Source organism: Eumetopias jubatus, unplaced genomic scaffold (genome assembly GCF_037043125.1).
Source record: "Eumetopias jubatus isolate StellerSeaLion01/CBP00866 unplaced genomic scaffold, mEumJub1_p1.0 scaffold_10, whole genome shotgun sequence".
Taxonomy (NCBI): Eukaryota; Metazoa; Chordata; class Mammalia; order Carnivora; family Otariidae; genus Eumetopias; species Eumetopias jubatus.
Window position 1 is genome coordinate 126,334,791 of NW_028274816.1, and position 22,485 is coordinate 126,357,275.

Consider the following 22,485-nt stretch of genomic DNA (forward strand, 5'->3'; position numbering starts at 1 on the left):
AGTGATGAGAAACATAGGAGCTAGGAGTCAGCAGTGGTTTAAATCTGGCTTTCCCACCCATTTGCTGTCATGAACTTAATTTTTATTATGGGTTTATTATTTTCTGTTACTAAGACTCTTATTTTGATAACCTATGTATAAATTATTTTGAATAAATGAGAGGTTTGGGTTGAGGTAAAACTTACTGGAAAGGATCCATAGAAGTCACTGATACAGAGCCAGTTGTAGGATAGTAGATAGTTTGGTTTCATTGTGGTAAAAGAAAAATATGCATATACGTACATATGCAGGAAGAAAGCTCTGGAAAAATATTCACGAGAGTTGTTAAAAATGATCTCTGGTTAATGGAGATGTGATGTGTTTTGGTTTGGGGTTTTGGTGTTTTTGCTTATCTGTATTTTTCTAATTCTGCATAGTAAACATGTACTGCCTGTGTAATAATAAAAGTTGTTTCTAAGTGCATGAAATAAAAATAAAATAAATAAAGGGCATATCATAGAAAGTGTCATTGTAAGTAGCTTATTTATATTCTCAAAGTGGAACACCACTCACATGGTGATTTTGTTTGGCAGGCGCCACCATGTCAGCATTGATCCTAACAGCTTGCATTATTTGGTGCATCTGCTCAATCAAGTCTAACAGACACAAGGATGGCTTTCATCGGCTCAGGCAGCATCATGATGAGTATGAAGATGAAATTCGCATGATGTCAACAGGCTCCAAGAAGTCCCTCTTAAGCCATGAGTTCCAGGATGAAACGGACACTGAAGAGGAAACGTTATATTCTAGCAAACATTGAAACACAGACTTCGCACATCTCCCAGCATAAGTACCAAGCAAAATTACAGTTCCTTTTGGGAGACACTGCATTAAGAAGAGAGACTCTCTTGCTTCTTCAAAGAGCTTTGGGAAGTTAACTTGCTAAATTTGTATTCTCTGAATTTGGCTGGCAGTTTTGAACTTCCCCTCCTTTAAGTACTCTTACCTTAAAAAAAAAAAAAAGATCTGCTTTCTATTTATGCAGCAGAAATGGGACAGCCACTTTGTTTTTCTTTTTAATTTAAGATGAGCTGTTTGGAGCTTGTGTTATAACTGCATAAAGCCAACTAGTGGATGTTATATTTTGCACATCAGGTGTTTTCTAGTGGCTTTAGCTTTTTCTCTTTATTTTAAATGGCCAAAAGAATCCAGAAACATTTAGGCAGGGACAGCAGTCAGAATCTGACATAAAGCTTTAAAAACTCAAGGTTTTCTCAACCTACTGAGAAGTACTTTCCTCTAGTTATTAAATAGCTGGAGTTTTCTCTTATCATTCAGGTTTAATGGAGGCTGGATTGATTTTTAAATATATATAACATTAGGAAATGAATAAATGGGCTTCCGCGTTTGGCATTTATACTTGTTCCAAGGTTAGATCAGAACTGGTGGGCTATGCTCTAAGCAGGATTTCACTACCTCTCTTATAAGGTTTAGCAAAGTTCTAAATACCCCCATTTTAAGGGAGAACTTGTTGACTTTGTTGTAAAAGATCTAAATGTCCATTTGAATAGAACTGAGAGGGAGATCTACCAAAAGCTAAAACTTGTGTCGCATATCTTTCAACTTTTAAAAATCCCACAGGTGCTGCTGCTTTTTATCTGTGAAGCACTAGTTTATTCTAGGAATGCCTAATTCATATTTCCTAAATTTGAACCTTTTTCTGTGTTGTACACTTATGGCTTTCAGATGACCCGGCAATATACACGATCTGAATTCTACTGAAAATATCTGGAAGTGTGGAAGAGACCTACTTGAACATTCTTTAACAGACATTTGAACACAAAATATCTACAGTTCATGCTCCAGTTCAAGCCTACGGATATCCTACTGTTATTGAAATAGCTTGGCCAGTCTTATTCATAGAGGCCTCTGCAAGTGATTGGGTTCTTTGTCCTAATGTTTCATTTGACAGTCTCTTTTTGATCAACCAGTTTTGTTAGAAGTTCAATTGAAAGCATTTAAATATGGCTCCCTCCATTAAAAAAAAAAGTAAACTATGGACTACCGTGTTCTATAACACTATGGTGAGAAAGTATCATCTTCACTGCCACTCAGGTTATTGCAAATAACCTGAACGATTTTCTTTTACTATGTCTGTCATACCATGCTTTTCAATGGAATTGATGCTTTTTGTAAGTATGAGTCTTACCAATGATCTAATGGTTTAATACCTTTGAATGTTTTTAATGGCCAAGTTGCTGCTGAATTTGTACTAAATCAGGGGATCAAAAAACTTGCTCTCATCTTTTCAAATTGTATTCTATATTCATTAATGTATCAGTCATCCCAAAGCCTTCATGTGGAGTGGTTTACCACCCGTGTAGGTCATTCCAAGTTTTGTGAGGAGTGTGCCCAAAGTGGCTTTATATAAAGAGATTTGGTTTAGCAGGAATAATGAGATCATGACATTTGTTAGTGAGTATCTGTGATAAATTTGGGTGGTTCAAGGTTAAGCCATTCTGTTATTAATGCTGTTATTAACAACTCTAAATTTTGAGCCCTTGCCACCCACTCTCACCCCACCACATACACAGCTAATACTTAATGAAATAGACATGATTTAATGTCTTCTAATAAAACTTTACATTTTCTTTAAGGGGGTGATGTGGTGGCATTGCTCTTTTTAGCTTTACTTTTAAGAGTGCAAAGTCAAAACCAACAAAGGGCTGAGTGGCTGGCCCTGCTTGGGACATTGCAGATAGAAATGAAACAAAGTTGATGTGACAGTCTTTACTTTATTAACATTGGCCTTCACTAGAGGGTGCCTTTTAAATTCATTTCTCTTTTGAATTAACCATGTCTTTAACTGTTCATCACAGTGGCTGGAGTCCATGTCTTTAAGCATGTATACAATTTTTTTTAGAAATGAACATACAAATAGTTCTTTTAGTAACTTTTCCTGAAAGTAAAACCAAATTCTGCTATAAATCTTGAATCTTTAATGAGTTTCTAAATCATGCATTGCTCTGGAAAATAAGACCTTCTCAGCCTGTGTTAGCTATGAACATGAATGTATAGGATCATGACTACTAAGATTGTGTTCTCAGCCCTGCTTTGTCTTTTATTTGTGGATCTAATCTTAGATCCATTAATAAATAAATCCAATGCATTAACCGCTTAAGGCATTGAAGCCATATGGAATGGGGAATGCATTTCTTCGGTGTTTCTCCTAGAGACTTTCCATTTCCTTGGAGTCATGGAGGCAAGTAAGTATCACAGTATTAAGAATTTGCCCAAATCTGAGTTGTGCCTTTCTTTACTCACAAGGCATGTTTTTTGTCCTGGTGATCAGTTTGTAAGCCTTCTTCCTTCCCAGCTCCTTAATAAAAGCAAAGTGATTGAGTAGGTAATTTTCAAAGTGTCTGCCTGTGTAAATGTACTTGCACTGGTTATGCAGTTTGATAAGAACTCGTTAATTTCAGAGGGAGAGACCTTTTGGTTTTGATGTATTTTGCTGAACACTTGCTTAGTGTTTGGGATCCTGTCCAGTTGAGGAATACTTGCAATTCTCACTGGAGGGAATTTGCCTGGGGACTCTGTCATCCTCCAGAAAGGAAACATAATGTGTATTTGGCCCAGTGCAATTGATTGGTTAATCTTTGGTAACTTTCACCTGGATGGATTTGCTGAATTAATGATATTGAACTTAAAAATAATTATGATTTGACAAATAAATAAAAGGTAGTCCTTAATGCCTGAGCTTATTGTGTTTCTGAGCTAATACCAGGTTACTCAGTAACCATGACCTGCTCCTCCATTTCCATTTATTCTCAGTAGTAAATAGTTTTCTCTTCTTGTTGCCAGAAATGCACTTGTTGCCAGGTTTTGTCCCTGCTGTATTAAAAGCTTCTTGGCTATGAATGCTGTGATGGTGCCCTGCCTATGGTTCTCTGGTAGAATTGTTTTTAAAAATAGCAACTTTATTGTTACTACAAAAAATTCCGCTGTGGTTGATGTTCAGTGACTTTCTATCTAGCAACTTTTTGGTAATTCTTTGAGTTTCTGATTTGTTTTAACTATAGCATATTCTTTGGGGTGATTAGGGCCTTTGATTAATGTCAACTAAACATGGATTTCCAGTTCATAAAGAAACATCTCCCAACACCCATTTCTCCAATCTTTAGCAATAATTAATATTCCACCTGATTTTCAGAATATTGTCCTAGTTGATTTTGATTAGACAGAACATATTATGAAATTTGAAAATAGGCTTTCATTTTAAGGCAATTGGATATAAATTATGTAAATATGTATGATTATGACTTGTATAAATGGCATAACATGAATGTACTAGCTACATTCTATGCTGGCCATGCTGCAGATTTTCTGGAGGTATGACATAATGGTATTTTTTTATGCTCAGAGTAAAAATCAACTTTTCACCTCTCCATTTTTTCAGAGTGACATTCCCAGGCTCCAGAACAATTCTATAGCTATTTATATGAGGTGCCCAACACTCATTCATCTCAAGTGCTTCAGTCTTTGGTTTATTTCATGCACTGTGCCTTCAAAATGAAATTTTTAAAAAGGACTTTAAATGAAGTTGAATAGTAGTTTTAAAAAGTCAATCTGTGTAATTTATGTGAAATCTAATTGTAACGAGGTCCTTTCTGTTTTTTATATGTAAACAGATCTACTAATCCTGTATAAAAGTTATTTTATGATGTTTGTCTTTCTTTGTGTTTTGTCTCATAATCTTTTTTCAGAAGCAATAGACAAGAAAAAACTATTGTCTCGATTTGAAAGTTATGTATTTCGTTTTCCTACCTGTACTAGGGGAAAAATAGTACCAGGCTAGGAGTACAGAGTGTCACCTGTAGAGTGTTTTTGTCTTCATGAATTGACTCAAAAGAAAGCTGTTTCTGAAATAATCACATCATATAGTAGCCAGAGTTCTTTCTGTCTGTGGCTCAGCTGGATTGTTACATGTCCAATCACTCCACAACAAACACCACAAAACTGGCCATTGAAAAGTTTATGTGCACATTTCAAACTTGTTTGTTAAAAATTTTGTCCTTTTTCCAAATAAGACACATTCTATAATGTGTCCTACAGCGTTAGGCACAGTGGTGATGAATTCACCATCCCCTTTGAGTTTTTGTTGATACTGCTGGTCCAATAGGAACAGGGAAAGTGAAGTTACGTAAAAAGATGGGCTCTGCTGACAAGGAACTCATAGTCCAGACCAGAGAAATAGAAATGAGAATAAAGCTGTACTTCCATAGTGGTTGGTTCCTCTAAAAAGAACATCTCTGCCGGAGGGGAACTATAACATGGAGATTGGAACACGGACATTGGAGTTGGCCCAATCTGTGATTGATTCTCGGCTCTCCCACTTGCTTCCTTTGTGACCTTGCATTGTACAGGTTTCTTCACGTTCTCTAAGTCTTACTTTCTCTACTAGTTAAGGAATAATACCCAATAGGATTGTATTGATATAATCCTTGACTCAGAATTGAATGCCCATGGTAACCAGCATCATTTTCCTTCATTTGCTGTTTTCTGATCTTTTGAAAGAAGAAAGAAAGGTATCAAATATATGAACAAACAAAGATCTGTTTACAGGTCGTCATTTTAATTTAGAAGAAATCCCTACGCATGAATACTAAAAAACAAAAATAAAGAGCTATGAAATGTTCCGTTATGTAGTCCCATAGATTGTCTATAGCATGGCAGTGAAGTTTTTAGAATTGTGCCAAATGCTTCGTATTTGTTTTTAAATGAAATTAGATTGTATTTATGCCTATTCAGTGAAAAGAGCCTTACTTACCTGCGGCAGGAAGTCTGAATAGTAATAATGGTTCTTTTCCCCTCAATGTTTGAAATATTTTCCTGAATTTTTGTCAGGAGTTTTCTCATAACTGATCAAGAACCTTTTGGTTTGTATTATAAGTGGTGATCTATCAATTATGTTTCATTTTTCAGGTTTCTAGAAGCTGATTGTTCTCAGCAATTACGCATGATGCTCAGTGCTAACACTATTCAGTTATGAATAAATGCCATTGTGTTAGGGCTTCATCTCTTATTCTCACCTGCAGCTAGAATGCCAACTGATCGTATGCTGTTCATTGCAGACCTCAGATAAATACCTCAGTTATTACCCACAACTTAAAAGCAATGAAATCAGCATATAAAGCCCAACTTTAACTTTATTTTTTAAATTTTTTTTTAAGATTTTATTTATTTATTTGACAGAGAGAGACAGCAAGAAAGGGAACACAAGCAGGGGGAGTGGGAAAGGGAAAAGCAGGCTTCCTGCTGAGCAGGAAGCCCGATGCGGGGCTCGATGTGGGGCTCGATCCCAGGACCCCGGGATCATGACCTGAGCTGAAGGCAGACGCTTAACAACTGAGCCACCCAGGCGCCTCCCAACTTTAATTTTAATAGCACAATTTCCACCTACATTAATCAGTAAATGTTAAAAACAAGCATGTTACTTATGCATTTTGTCTGAAGTCAGATGGAATTCTATTCCCTATTAACTGTATAAACAAATGTAGACAAGGCAAGCAAGAATTGGAGCAGAAAGTTGTCCAAGTTTAGAGGCCAGCCTGGACAAGATTGAAGACAGAAGGCTGAGAAGATTGAAAGTATGGTAATTGGAAGTGGGAGTATATTGAGACGGACACCTCAAAATAAGGAGAGACAATTTATGGATTCAATTACGAGCAATATAAAGGGGCTGTGATGCAATCGAAGCTGTAGGGGGAAAATAGTAGCAGTAGAAATTTAAGATGGAACATGTAGAAAGAGATTGTAGATCAAATAGAAATTCTTGTAACATGGATTACATTCTGTGATTGTCATTGAGATTGAGCCAAAGCAAAGGGGTCATGGGGAGAGATCTAGATTGCTAGATCCGAACCACTACTGTTTTTGAGTATTTGAGTTATTCTAATGTTTATAATTATTATTGGCACTTAACTAGGTTTTATATGATTCCAGTAGAGTTCAAGATCAAACAGGCTTTTGATTTAGCGTTTGAAAGATATGAGGTGCCCATAAGAATTGATCCTACAAATAAGGAATGGGATAGGTGGCGAGTGAGCTGTTTATGATAATGGCTGAATTGGACAACTGGATTTTTTTAGAAAATAATTTTAGAATAGTTTTAGATTTACAGAAAATTTGCAAAGATAATATAGAGTTGGCACTGGGTTTTTATTTGGAGGATGTGGGTGTTGGGAGGGCAACAGGGGAAGGATTGTATATATAGTTTTCTATTCAGCAGGACTTGAATGGAACACATTTGAAAGAGACTGGGCACAGCAAATATTGTGTCTAGAATCTAGCCACGCATGCATAGCCTAGGTGATCCAGGTGTCAAGCCATGTAGTGATACCTCTAGGTAACTGAGTTAAACTCAGTTCTTCTCTAGTGGAAGGTATTTCCATCCTAGATTTGGTGGAGACCTCATGATTTTGCAATGACCAAACACAGGCAAAGATAACCAAGCATGTAGAGAAATAAGACACCACCAATAAGAAAGCAGTAAAGAAGTCCTATACAAGTTTCAGGTGTTGACATTATCAGACACTGTAAAACAAATATACTTACTGTTTTCAAAGAATAAAAGATAAGCCTAAGACTATTACAGGGAACTATAAAATAATAGAACTTCCAGAAATGAAAGTACAGAAGTTAGAATGCACACAGTCACAATGGCAGATTGGACACAGAGAAGCAGTGAACCTCAAAACAGACCCAAAGAAACTCTCTTATGCAGCACAGAGACAAAAAGGTAGAAAATAGGAAGGTGAGGTAAAAGTGTGGACTTAACATAAGACTAATACATGTTTGATCATCAGAGTTATAGAAAGGAAAGAATGGAGCATAAGAAATTTTTTGAGACGATGCAGAATTTTCCCAAATCGATAAATGGTATCTATAGATTAAAGAAACTCAATTCTAAGTAAGAAAAAGTAAACACCCACAGCTAGACATGTCAGTGAAACTGCTGAGCACCAAAGACAGAAAAAAAAAAGCGGTCAGAAAGAAAATAAATTAACTTCAAAAAATTAGCAGTTAGACTAAAAGATTAGACTCACTCCCAACCATGTAAACCACAGTACAGTAAAAATTATACTTTGAAAGTGCTGGGTAAAACATTAAATAGCTTCCAACATAGAATTCTATATTGAACATACCGTTCAAGAATAAAGGTGAACTTCCAGATAACTGAAGTCATTGGTGGCAACCTAAGCTACCTGTTTCCCAATATTTCATTGCAAAATAATGCAAAGAACAAGAAGGAAAAAGTAAACCTACACAAAAGCCACAGTCTCAGCGTAACTTGAAGTCGGAGAATTTTGAAATGTCAAACTACCTGAATAAAATGAGAAAAATCCCCAAATCTTAGCATGTACTCTCATATGCCTGCTCCAGCACCACCCCAGTGCAAGGCTTTGTGGAGCAAAGGCAGACGGAGATCAACTGCAAGAAAGAAGGAGGATGCCTGTGCAAGGGCATTGCAGACGTTAGTCTGTAACTACCGCCAGAAAGACCAAGTCCGTCTTCAATCTGAGTCTAAAAACATGTCCAAGTAGATCAGAGCACAAACTATAGGCAAGGGGCTTCAAAGTGAGCACAATTCACAGGGGGCAGGCATGATTTGAAGGGACAGCACTGAAACACAGCTTCTGGTGAAGGAAAAAAGTAAAAAAGGAGAAGCACCCTTTGACAATTAGGTGATGAGAAAGAAAAGCAGCAAAGAGGGAAATTTAAGAGTCTTGCAAGATAGATGAGTATTGCAAAATTGGAGCACTTACAGCCCCTCCCGATCACCAAAACAAACCCACAAAAAAACCACTAAAGTGCCTGAATTTCACTAGCTTGATGGAAGAGACCTCAGACATGAAGCATGAAAATATAAATAACAGGGCGCCTGGGTGGCTCAGTTGGTTAAGCGACTGCCTTCGGCTCAGGTCATGATCCTGGAGTTCCGGGATCGAGTCACACATCGGGCTCCCTGCTCAGCGGGGAGTCTGCTTCTCCCTCTGACCCTCTCCCCTCTCATGCTCTCTCTCTATCTCATTCTCTCTCTCAAATAAATAAATAAAATCTAAAAAAAAAAAAGAAAATATAAATAACATATGGATATTGACAAGGAAAAAGGAAATTTGTCATCACTTGCAGATTTGATCGTGCACGTGAAAAATACAAAATAACCAACAGGTAAATTAGAAACAATAAGATAATTCAGTTCTACTTCCAGCTGTGGGTGAATTGGCTTGAAACAAAAAGACCTACCCATCAAGAACAATTAGAAAAGCTGGATTTAAAAACAAAACAAAACACTTGTTTGAAGGATTGAAGAAGTACTAAGGTACCAAGGACTTATGGGGTCGAGATCCTAGAGCAAAGGGAATTCAGGGGTGAACATGATAGTAAAGTTTCACCTTGAGGCATTTGTTGATTCATAACCAGTGACTGAGAGAGATACCTAGTAGCAGGGAGGTCAGTCAAGAGGCAGAGACCTCAAGCAAAAGCTGTAGGCAGTATCATTGGGTCGGGGAAAATACAAATTTAGCATCTATCAAGGAAGGAGGCACTGTTCAACAGGATTTCAGTTGGAACACTTGAGTGGCTACATATTAGAAGCAAGGGCTTATCAGAAACAGACAAATTTGTACAAACCCAGAATCCTACGTGGTCTTAGTCCCACCCCGGACTGGAGTAAGCTGATGTGCCATTACCTGAACTGCCTGTACGAAGCAGCAGTAAACTGTCTCTGGAGGAAGATATCATCTGAAGCCTCAACTGATTACTACAAATTTTAATTTATAATATACAGCATCCAGCTGAAAGTTATTTCACTTTGACAATATCAAAAGATGAAAGATCAAGGAAGAAAAATAGAAACAGTCCCATGGGAGTTACAGACTTTTCATGTATTGATCAGAAACTTTAAAATAATGGCAATGAATAAATTCAAAAAGAAAAGATGAAGAATTTTAGCAAAGAATTAAAATCTATTTAAAAGTTAAGTGGAGGCTTTTGATTCCAGACAAAAATGGAGTGGAAGTATTTCTCTTCTATTCCTCCCAGACCAGTTAGGGACCTCAGGATCCAAGGAAAGAAATGTGGTGAAGTCCTTGGGTTTTCTTTCTGCCTCATATATCCTACAGTGGCCATTGCATTATATATCCCATAATGGAGGAGCTGCAATCCAGAGATGCCAAATGTGCACACAAAAAGCCCAGGAGAAAATACTTCTGTAGCCAAAGGACACAGAAAGGGGCAGCCTACCAAGATGGAATAGTTTTAGACAATAATTGCACTACTCCAACCAAATGCTACCAGGAAAACTGAGGCCCATCTCTACCCCTTACAGCAATGGCTGAGCTGGGGGCATAGACTCCACCCTCACCTGGATGTAAAGAAGCCAGGGTGGTGGGTGATGTCAAAGGAGGCTCAAGTAGTGGTGCTTGGGAGTCTCAGTTGTCTGAGCGTCAGACTCTTGGTTTCCACTCAGGTCATGATCTCTAAGTCTGGAGATGGAGCCCACTTCAGACTCTGCACTCAGTAGAGAGTCTGCTTCCTCTCCTACTCTCCCTTTCTCTCTGCCCCTCACCCCCCCAACCCCCACACACACTCTGAAATAAATATTTAAAAAAAAAAAAGGCCCAAGTAGAGAGCCAGGACCTCCATCACAGCACAGTGGTTATAAGGCCCCCTGATATGGTGTCAGTGGAGGCCATCCGGGGAAGAGTAACAAGGCACCTCCAACATACGACCTGGGTTATCTACAGAGGCCAGGGGAGAACTTGAACTTCTCTACTTCAACCTTGTAGCAACAAAGCAGTTCCCCAGCACCCCCACCAGCAAAACGTCAGAGGATTTCTGCTTAAACAGAAGATATGAATATCCAGGGTCTTATACCTTAAAATATCCAGGACTACAACTTAAAAATCATTCATTATACCAAGGACCTAGGAAATTTCAACTTGAAGGAAAAAAATATAATTAACAGATGTCAATATCAAGATGACACAGATTTTGGAATTATCTGACAAGGACATAATAAAAATATTTTAATGAGCAATTACAAATAAAATTAGAACAAATGATAAAAAGAGTCTCAGCAAAGAAATAGAAGATGTGAGGAACCAAATGGAAATTTTAGATCTGAAAAACACAATAATTGAAATAAAAAAACTCAGTGAATGGGCTCAATAGCAGAATGGAGGGGAGAGAGGAAAAATATGCCTGTCAGTGAACTTGAAGACAGAACATAGAAATTACCCAATCTGAACAACAGAAAACAGACTGAAAAAAATTAGTAGAGCCTCAGGGATATGTAGGCCTCTAGCAAAAGATCTAGCATTTGCATCATCAGAGTCCCAGAGGGAGAGGAAAAACAGTATGGGGCAGAAAAAAATATTAGAAGAAACAATGGCTGAAAATTCCCCAAATTTGGCAAATGACATAAACCTAAGATTCTAGAAGCTTGAGCAAATCCAAAACAGGATAAAACCCAAGAAATCCACACTAAGACACATCTTAATCAACTTTCTGTAAAGTAAAAAGTTTTGAAAGCAGTGAGAGAAGAGATACCTTAGCTATAGTGGAAAAACAATTCAAAGAACAGCCTATTTCTCACCAGAACCCTAGAGGACAGAGGAATTGCACATTTTTTCCAGTGCTGAAGAAAAAAAAATTGTGAACCTCAGTTTCTATATCTGGCAACAATATCTTTCAGGAATGAAGGGGAAATCAAGACGTTATCAAACGAAGGAAAACTAGTAGAATTGGTCTCCAGCTGACCTACTCTTTAAAAAATGGCTAAACGAAGTTCTTGAAACAGAAGGAAAATGATAAACGAAGGAAGCTTGGAACATCAGGAATGAAGAAAGAAAAATGGAAAGAGTAAAATATGGGTAAATACAGGCGGCCTTCCTTCTGCTTTTGAATTCTAGAAATTATCCTTGACAGTCGAAGCAAAAACGATAACATTATCTGGTGTGGTTCTCAACGAATGTAGAGGAAATCTTAAAGACCGTTATAAATGGGAGTGGGTAAAGGGACAGGTATGATTTAAACACCTTTACAGGAGGTAACTTTTCCACATTTCACTAGAACTGGTAAAATGTGGACACATACCGACTGTGATAATTTATGTATCTACTTGGGTGGCTTTGGACAGCTGATTGTAACAGGTTGAAAGGGGGCAGGATGAGGTACGTGGAAACAGTTAGCACACACTTGAGGATGAAAGGTTGGTCTTGGGAAGAAAAGAGCCTGAGGTTGGCTGAAGACACACATTGAGAAAAGGTGAGGGAAACAGGGACTTGCTTCTGACGATGACTCTCTTCTCAGCCAAGCAGGCCCCTGCTGAGAGAGGGGATTAGCCGAATTGAGGGCGATGATGCGGGTCTGGGGCGCCGAGGGAGGATATGAGCACCAGAAGGACAAACAACTCAGGTAGCGTCTGGAGTTGACAGGTTTTCAGCCCCACTGCTCAAAAGCTGGAAAATGATTAGTTGACCGCCAGGTGGCGATGTCTGTGGAAGCTCAACGTATCCCATCGGCCCTGGCGCCGGGGCGGAAGAAGGTGCGGAGGTAATTCTCTGGCTCGCTTCGCCTCTACTCTCCTTTCCCGACTGACGTTGGACAACAAAGATGGCTGCAGGAACGAGCAATTATTGGGAAGGTGAGGGCGAGGCTTCCGTGCGGGTCTCGCCAAGAGGCAGAAGGGCTGGGTGGGGACGGGTCTTGGGGGAGGCGGCAGAGGAAAGAGCCTGGCCTCCGGAGCGGCCGAGCCGACGGGTGGGGCTTGTCTAATGGGAGCCCCGGGCCTGGGGCTGAAGAGACGGAACGGTCTGGGGCAGAGGGCTGACCCGAGAGGCAGCGAGACCTGGAGCAGGGGTTGGGCGGAGAGAGCTGAGCGGCGATGGAGTGGAAGAGGGTCCTGAGTCACTGGAGGAGAACTGGGTTGAGGGGCTAAGCGAACTTGGACGAAGGGGTTTGGGGCACGAACTCTTGAGAGGAGACGAGTTTTGAGAATATCCCGAGCCCAGGAGGCTGGAAGAGTCAGCGTTTTAAGAGTTGAGGTCACTCACTGTTGGACGGTTGAGTAGGATAAGGGAAAGAAGGAACTCGTCAGTCCGGTCCATCGAGGGAAGTTATACGAACGAAATGTCTCCTACTGGGTCCCCCTGGCAGCTTCAGGCTAGGACTTCGAGGATTGGGTGTCGAGTCCCGTTTGAAGGCAGAGGAAATAACTTTACCCTCTGCTGTGGAGATGAGTTTTGTTAAAAAGAGAAAGTTGAGAGAACCAGTGTGAATTGCAATGATTGCATTTGCTATACCTCTTCTGCAAAACAAACAAACAAAAAACAAACAAAAAAACCGTCTTGTGATTTGACAGGTACGTTTATTTAATTACTGAAAATACGTTCCGGTAAAGTGGGCTCATGTAAACCTCACTCCTGGACCATGATGACGACCAGGGATCAGAGAAGGCTCATCTTTTTCTTTCAGTTGTCTCTTTGCTTTATTACAACAGAAACTACTCTCCGAAGCCTCTTGGAAACCACAAGTGACAGTATTGTCACTATCAGCCCCTTGGTCTAAGAGCTTAATTCTAAGTTCATCCATACTTGCTTCTTATACTTTCAGAAGGCTTTTACTTGATGTTTTGTATTAGGAAAGACAGTTACTAGTTACAGAGAACCATGATTATAGTTTAAAACATGCATTTAAATGCCTATTTGAAATGTGTACTAGATAGAAAATATTTTTTAAATTATGTACAAGTGGCTGTTGGTATCTTTAATACTAGTCATTAGGCTATAGTTTTTTGAAGCGCCGTGCTGTAATAATTACAGCAGCTTATTATTGACAACCTACTCTGTCCTTTAAGCATATGGTTACTAATGCATAGAAAAACCCTGAAGGTAAGGTCCTGGGATCCAGCCCTATGTCCCACTCCGAGCTCAGCGGGGAGTCAGCTTGAGGATTTCTGTCCCTCTCCCTCTTCCCCTCCCCCTCTCGTGCTCACGCTTGTGCGGGCGCGCTCTCTCTCGAATAAATAAATAAACCTTAAAAAAAAAAGTGGAGTTTCACAGGTCAAGTAGATTTTCAATAAATCTCAGAGTCAGTTCTCAGAATCTCAGAACATTAGGGTGAGCTAAGATTCTGAGACTTGGTCGTCTCTGGCAAAATATGCTCCACTATATTATACTGCTTCCTACTTCTGGTTGCTGATAAATATATTGAAGTAATGTTTTGTAATCCTTATTCCTGAAAGATGAGATCCTTACAATATTCCTTTCTAAATTTCAGCCCTTTTATTTTGAGGTCCACTTCACCATGAATGAGAGTACTCACATCTAGATGTAGGTTTCCTGCCTCGGGCTTCTCTTATACCGATGTTTCTGTTTGCTTCTATTCTTTTAAAACTTAGGCCCTTATTTTGTCATACTTATATTTGACCTTGTTAGTCACATAGTTTATTATTAATTTAAGAGTCTCTAAATTTCTTTCAGTAAACTTACTGAAAGACCAATTTTTAATCCTTCGTTAATGATTATTTTTCTTTAAGCTTCAGTTACTAAGTCATTCTACTAAGAATTTCATAAGCTTTGGAATATAAAGAGATAGGAAAATCTCTGTCAAAAACAGCGATGGTTTCTTTTTAATGAAGTTAGTTTATAAGTTGATATAATGCTGGTCATAAACCCATACTCAGTTTCTTTATGATTTGTATTCTCTTCTGTTTCCCCCCCAAATTACAGAATTTTAGGCATTGTTAACAGAAATAATTTCAGAGATGTTAGAATGTTTGTTGTCTAGCTATCTTTGGAATACAGGTGAAATTTTCCACCTCCCACTGTTTCTCCCCTTCTTGACCCATCTGAAGTTTAAATCAGAGACAGTTTGCTTTTCTGGGTAAGTCTTTGGCTCTCTCCTTTTAACACTTTTCTTTATGGGGAATCTAGATCAATATATGATTATTTTCATAGTTTTCTTCAGAATAGTTTTGTAATTTTTATGTCTGCTGATGGATGGACTCTTTGTGTTTAATTATTTACTTCTGAAATTTTGTTAAAGATCTCAGGAAACAAGCTCGACAGCTGGAAAATGAACTTGACCTGAAACTAGTTTCCTTCAGTAAACTATGTACAAGTTACAGTCACAGCAGTGCCCGAGATGGAAGACGCGACAGGTATAGGTACTACCAGATTCTGTCTCTTATGCCTTAAACCATAGAATGTTTTAAAAGCATTAAAAAATAAACTAAAATATATAACTCTAACTTGACCTTTTGGTGAATTTTTGGTATTTTATTTTTTTGTTACTGTTTATTTTAGTGATTTATAAAAATTCTTCTTAATTCTTGAGACTAGCATTCATTTGGGATCCTTAGGCAAAGGTTGTGATGGTGTAAGGAGGAAAATGCTAAGGCTTAAGAATGAGTTTCTCATTCTTTTTCTAGTTCAGCCAGTGTATGGTATATGGTTGATTTGCCCACATTGTATTTCTTATATCTCCTGGTTGCTAACTGGATCTGAGAAACTACCCAAATGTAAAGTATACATACTGCTAGTCTGGTGTTTTAGAGTGAATCTAATGCAGTGTGTATCCTCACTATTAATCATTCAAGCTATTTTTAATTTTGGTTCTTTTTTGAGAAACCGGAATATACTGTATTGAACATATGGAAAATGTAATCTTATCTTTGAAACTTAGGTTCACTTTAGGCCATCCACTTGTTTAAAAAAAAATTAGGAAATATTTAAGACACTTAGAGAGATATAAAGAATAATGGATCCTTATATGCCTCTCTCCCTCTTTAAGAAATAATCATTATCAGTTCGATTGATATCAGTTATCAGTATCCCATTTTCTGCTTCCCCATAATCTTTTTTTTTTAAGAAAGATTTTATTTATTTATTTGACAGAGACACAACGAGAGAGGGAGCACAAGCAGGGGGAGTGGGAGAGGGAGAAGCAGGCTTCCCGCTGAGCAGGGAGCCCGATGCGGGGCTCAATCCCAGGACCCTGGGATCATGACCTGAGCCAAAGGCATGCGCGTAATGACTGAGCCACCCAGGCGCCCCCCCCGCCCCAATCTCCTTATGTTTTTACTACATATGTTTGGTTCCTAAACAGTTTATGGTATCTTACTATAGTCATTTTGCAGCTTGGTTTTGTTTAACATTATCTTTGTGATTAAGCTTTGGATACATTTAACTGTGGTATATTCATTTGCTACATATAGTATCATATTGCGATTGTATGGTTGTATATTGTAATCTGTAGATGGACATTGTTTCTAATTTTTGCTAATAGTAATAATTTTAATAGCTGACAGTGTTCATCATGTATCAGGTACTGGTTTTTTTTTAAGATTTTATTTATTCATTTGACAGAGATATAGCAAGAGAGGGAACACAAGCAGGGTGAGTGGGAGAGGGAGAAGCAGGCTTCCCACAGACGGAGCAGGGAGCCCGATGTGGGGCTTGATCCCAGGACACTGGGATCATGACCTGAGCCGAAGGCAGACGCTTAATGACTGAGCCACCGAGGTGCCCCCCCTTTAAGATTTTATCAGGTACTATTTTAAGCATTTTATATGAAGACTGCTAAGAACATTTTTACCTATAAAAATATTATATATTTAGCAGTGGAATTGCTGGTTGCAGAGTCATTAGTTGTTAATCCTTTTTTTTATTTAACATACTTTTTTGAAGATTGGCAGTGAGTGGGATTTTTTTTCAGCTAATAATAATAAAACAATAAAAATTGAGCATGGGTTTGAACCCAGGTCTTTCTGTCTCCAGAGCCTGTACTCTAAACCTTTCTTTGAACATTCCAACAAAAGACTTATTTGAACACCATAGCCAAAGTATTGATTCTTTTTAATAAGGGCACATTATTAAAGAATTAAAGATAGCGAGGCCAACATATTGACTATAGGACCTAAAAATAAGCCGTTGGCATGTCACATAGCTTTGACTGCAGTACATTGTTTTGGACTTACCTTTATTTAGCAAGTAAAGAAAATAAGGAAGGTTCTTTTGTATGTGTAAACTTAATTTTATCACTGGAAAGCATTTTTCTGAAATTTAAGTCTTCCACTTGACTATGCCAGTGAGTATACAATTTTAAAACTGAATTGTCAGGAGACATAATTGCATGATGTTTTTTCTATATTTTCTGTGCTTCATGAACTTAATACTTTTACAACTCCTTTAAAGAGAAAACTATCTTGAAGACATTTCCTAAGAAATTCTACAACAAATTGGGACTGACTTTGTAGATTCCTACAGCCCAACTCTCCCTTCAGTAAGAAGCCTAAGGCCATGAGGATCAAGAGCCAATGTTTATTCTAAAGTGTTTTGTTATTGCCCAAATTGCCCAGATTGTCATAATGAATAATCTTAGTGATGACCAGAATTTTTCATCTAGGAGTAACTTTTTTTTTACTTTCTGTATTTTGAGAACTTTATGGTCTATGAATCATCACATATCTATAAAATGAATTCAATTTAACTGAATCGTAGTATTGTGGAGAAGGAGTTTTTGACCATTTCCCTGGACTTGTATACTCTGAGAATGGTGAATATAGAGATTGTTTCCTCATTCATTCAAGTATTTAAGGAGTATCTACCATGTGCCAGGCACTATTCTGGGTGCTTGCCATGTATCTGTGAACAGGCAGTTTCCCTCTTCATGGAGCTCACATTTGTTGGCCCATTGTTCTTTTTCATATATCTGGTAGGGAGGATCTGTATTAGTAGTATTTAGAGCATTTTTGCCTGGGCACATTCTAAGAGATAACCTCAGAACTTTGGGTTGGCTTTGAAATATAAAGAACTCGATATTTAGATATATTTTGAGGCAAATAAATTGAAATGTTTTAAGAAATACAAATTTGGACCTAATTAAACATCTTAAAGTAAAAATCCTTTTTATCAACTACTTTTTGGTTATTTCATTGCCCATTACTATTGCTGTGGAATTGTATGTGGAGGAGGGAAATAGTAGCTAGTGTTTTCTTGATGTAAAACTGATGATTTAATCTGTTTTCATTCACCACACCCGAACACTGTCAATGAGCAGGACAAAGTCTTCAGTAAGATTGAAGACCATTTTCATTGCCTTTCTACTTATCTGTGTTCAGTATAACTGAGATCTCTATTGAGCTGCTCACATGATAATGCATACCATTTGGGGACCAAATGAAGGTTAGTGGTTTTTCAGAAGAGGCAAGACAAATTTCCTGGACATCTGGTTTTAGAATTTGAATCTGTCAAACAGAAGTTTCACTTGTAAAAAGTTAGATTTTTGACTGACTATTCAGGTTAGAAGACAGTTGACATTTTTGTAAAAAAAAAACAAAAACCCTGAAACAATTGCATAATACAAGTGGAAATGTAGAGAGTTGGTACTGAAACTTCCCTGCTGGACATGGCTATCTATATTAGACTTAAAGCCAGTTCCTGATTACTTAATAACTAGGTATCCAGTCTGTGGATTATATAAATCTCAATTTTATTTCTTTTTGGTTAAGAGTCGAGGAAAGAAGAGAGAACTTAATTTGAGGAACCATTATTGCTTTGGAGTAAAAATTCTAAAGATTGTTCCTCACAGATCCCATAACATAATCCGTAATACCTTTTATGCCTCCTTTTATATGTAGTACTACTTAGTTCTACAGTTTTGTTTCACATACTTTTAGATTCAGCATTTAATTGGGCACTGCCATTGCTTAAGTTACTTTCATTTGGGAAATAATAAACAAGCATTTGGAATTTCTTTACATTATTAAGGTTAGATGTATGTATTAAAGTTCAAGAAAATCTTATATGCAATTATATTTTATACCAGGGGTACTTGGGTGGCTCAGTCAGTTAAGCATCCGACTCTTGATTTCAGCTCAGGTCATGATCTCAGAGTCATGAGATCAAGCCCTGCATCAGGCTCTGTACTGGGCGTAGAGCCTGCTTAAGATTCTCCCTCCATTTGCCCCTTGCTGCCTGCTCCGCCCCCCCACGTGTATGCATGGGCTCTCTCTCAAAAAAAAATTATATTTTATACTGAATTTAATATTTAGAATGTGTGTGATCTTTATAGGAAAACTTCTATAAAAGTTACAGCGTCTTAAACAGAGAATGTCTCTGGGGTTCCACTTGACTTCTTTAAGAATAATTACCTTATTATTTTAAGTATGTTTATAAAGGATTAGGTTTAAGTAATGGATTCTCTTTAATGGAACTTCTCTTTAGCTCTGACACAACACCCCTTTTAAATGGATCAAGCCAAGACAGAATGTTTGAAACAATGGCAATTGAGATTGAACAGCTTTTGGCAAGGGTAAGTACTTTCTGTTAAATGGCTATTTTACTAGTTAACTGTGTTAATCAGTTGTTAGATATGGTACTAGATTATATTAACGCAGACATGTTTATTGAAATCACCCTTTCATCCAAGATATGTGCCTGCCCAGGCCCCTTGAATTTAGATTATAGCCATTCTCAGGTCTTATGGGTATTATTTTAGGCTTTCTGGACTATTGGGAGAAAATACTGAATCCTTGTCTGTCATTTTGGCTTTGGTTTTGGGGTGGTTTTTTGTTTGCTTTGCCGTTAACTGAAAGAGCATACAGGCAAATAATTTACTTTTATCTCTTTATAGTGCTTTTTAAAATATTTTGATTGGTTTTCTTTTTCTTCCTCTTCTTTTTAGCTTACAGGAGTAAATGATAAAATGGCAGAATATACCAACAGTGCAGGTGTCCCGTCTTTGAATGCAGCACTGATGCATACATTACAGAGACATAGAGATATATTGCAGGTAATATATTGGGCTTGAGATTTTTAAGTTATTGTAGTGTTTTTTTTTTTAAATCCCTGAATAGAATGTGTATACATGTATATAAGAGAATAAAAAGAAGAATCTTCTGAGATAATAATATTATGCTGTAGAAATTTGTCTTGTTTTACTTTTTTTTCCCTTGGTATAATAAAATTCTGAAAATATCTGATAGCTCTTGCTTTGCCTGGTAAAAATGAATAATATTCATCACTAGGTAAATATACTTCTATTCTGGGAGACCTTGCTAGCTAGCAATAACAGTGAAATAGCCAGTGGTCATGCATAGGCCATAATATGTTGGTTTAGAGTATACTTTCATCAGGCTTTGAAGATAATGTGTGGAAGGGAGGTAATTTACTATATTTAGTATGTTGTTTGAGAAAATATTAAAAGTGTACCAACAAAATGAAATAAACTATTAAAGATTTACATACAGATGTGTTAAAAATAGAGTAGTACAAATAGGAAGGCAAAATTCTTTTTTTTTTTAGATTTTATTTATTGACAGAGAGAGACACAGCGAGAGAGGGAACACAAGCAGGGGGAGAGGGAGAAGCAGGCTTCCCACTGAGCAGGGACCCTGATGCAGGGCTCGATCCCAGGACCCTGGGATCCTGACCTGGGCTGAAGGCAGATGCTTAACGACTGAGCCCCACCCAGGTGCCCTGGCAAATGTTTTGAATATTGAAAAAATTCAGCCATCATTTTTAATTTTAAAAACTCTTGTAAAAATAGGAATAGGAGGATTCTTTATTTACCTAAGGCAAAAATGTGTATATCAAATTAAAGCTAGCATGATGCTTAATGATAAAGCACTGAAAGCATTCCCTTTGAAGAAAGAAAGAAGATAAAGATATCCCCAATCACCACAGATGTTTATTGTTGTTTTGGAAGTTCTTGGTGGTACAATTAAAGATATAAATAAACAAGATCTAAATAGTGACAAGGAAGAGGCAAAACTTGTATTATGTAGCAGTGAAAAGATTATCTAACACAACCAAGAAAAACGACTAAAAAAAAAAGAGAAACAAATTAAGTAAGATGGTAGGTTACAAAATTAATATATTAAAGCAAGTAGTTTTCCTACATAAAACCAATAACCTTTTAGAAAATATAATGGAAGAAACTAAAATCCTTGTATATAAATTTAATAAGAATGACTAGGACTTGCATGTATAAAACTTTACTGAGGAAAATAAAAGAAAATTTAAGTAAAGGAAAGAATTACTCTGCCTTTGGATAGGAAGATTTCTCTCTAAATCAACCTGTAAATTGAGTGCCTTCCAAATGGAAAAAGAGGTTTATGTTCTTTTTTTTTTTTTAATTGGCACAATGACATCAAAGTTAATTTGGAATCACAGACATGTGAGTGTAACCAAGAAAAAAAATGTGAAAATGAAGATAAGTAGTAAAGGATGCCTAGTTCTGCCAGGTATTAAAACCTGTTAAGAAGGTAGAAGAATTAGGGGCACCTGGGTGGCTCAGTCCTTGGGCATATGCCTTCGGCTCAGGTCATGATCCCAGGGTCCTGGGAGTGAGCCCCGCATCGGGTTCCCTGGTTGGCCAGGAGCCTGCTTCTCCCTCTCCCACTCCCCCTGCTTGTGTTCCCTCTCTAGCTGTCTCTCTCTCTCTCTGTCAAATAAATAAATTTTTTAAAAAAGAAGAAGAAGCTAGAAGAATTAAGACAGTTTGATTTTTGGAGAAAAAAAATACACCAATAGAACAGAACAGAGTTCACATGGAAATTAAGTTTCTGATAAAGGTGGTATTTTATTTTATTTATTTTAAGATTTTTTAAAAGATTTTGTTTATTTGAGGCAGAGAGTACAAGCAGGGGGAGCAGCAGAGAGGGAGAAGCAGGCTTCCTCCTGAGCAGGGAGCCCGACATGGGGCTCAATCCTAGGACTCTGGGATCATGACCTGAGCTGAAGGCAGATGTTTAACCAACTGAGCCACCCAGGTGCCCCTAAAGGTGGTATTTTAAATCACTGGGAAAAAGAGGTATCCCTAAATTAAATAGACCTGTAACAATTGGCTAATTATGTAGGGGGGAAAAACAAACTTCAATATCTATTTCAATCCTCACATCCAGAATAAATTCCAAATGGATCAAAGATTCATATGTAGAAAAAGAAACTATAAAAGTTCAGAATAAAGCATGGGTGAAATTATACATTTCCAGGGGTGCCTGGGTGGCTCAGTCAGTTAAGCATCTGCCTTCAGCTCAGGTCATGATCCCAGGGTCCTGGGATTGAGCCCCACGTCGGGCTCTCTGCTCAATGGGGAGCCTGCTTCTCCCTCTACCCCTGCTTGTGCTCTCTCTTTCTCTCTGTCAAATAAACAAATAAATAAACAAAATCTTTAAAAAAATTCTACATTTCTAAACAATACCTAGTAACAGAAACTAAGAAATGTCTGATTTGCTTAATGTACAGAGAACTAATAGAAATAAAAAGATAACCTAATAGGAAAATGGGCAAAGTATACGAACTGGCTGTTTACAGAAAATGTCCAAAACCATAAAAAGATGTTTCCATATGCCAAAAGGAAAATATACAAATTAAAATGAGATAGGATTTTCCACCTGTCAGAATAGCAAATATTGAAACATCTGTAGCACAT

The 22,485-nt window shown here is 37.7% G+C and overlaps 2 protein-coding genes across 3 annotated transcripts in view; both read left to right on the forward strand.

Annotated features, from left to right (window-relative positions):
* Positions 1–3,738, forward strand: part of CPD (carboxypeptidase D) — a 66,814-nt gene extending 63,076 nt beyond the window's left edge. Inside the window, exon 21 of the mRNA XM_028109097.2 lies at positions 573–3,738. Within this exon, the coding sequence (XP_027964898.1) occupies positions 573–799 (227 nt within the window). The 3' untranslated portion in view covers positions 800–3,738. The remainder of the gene's footprint in view (positions 1–572) is intronic.
* An 8,846-nt stretch (positions 3,739–12,584) lies between these two features.
* Positions 12,585–22,485, forward strand: part of GOSR1 (golgi SNAP receptor complex member 1) — a 64,118-nt gene continuing 54,217 nt past the window's right edge. Inside the window, exons 1-4 of one of the 2 annotated variants that reach the window (XM_028109187.2) lie at positions 12,585–12,691; positions 15,094–15,214; positions 19,275–19,362; positions 19,735–19,842. In XM_028109187.2, coding sequence (XP_027964988.1) covers positions 12,661–12,691; positions 15,094–15,214; positions 19,275–19,362; positions 19,735–19,842 — 348 coding nt within the window. In that variant the 5' untranslated portion in view covers positions 12,585–12,660. The remainder of the gene's footprint in view (positions 12,692–15,093; positions 15,215–19,274; positions 19,363–19,734; positions 19,843–22,485) is intronic. The other variant, XM_028109188.2, reaches the window with a different exon arrangement.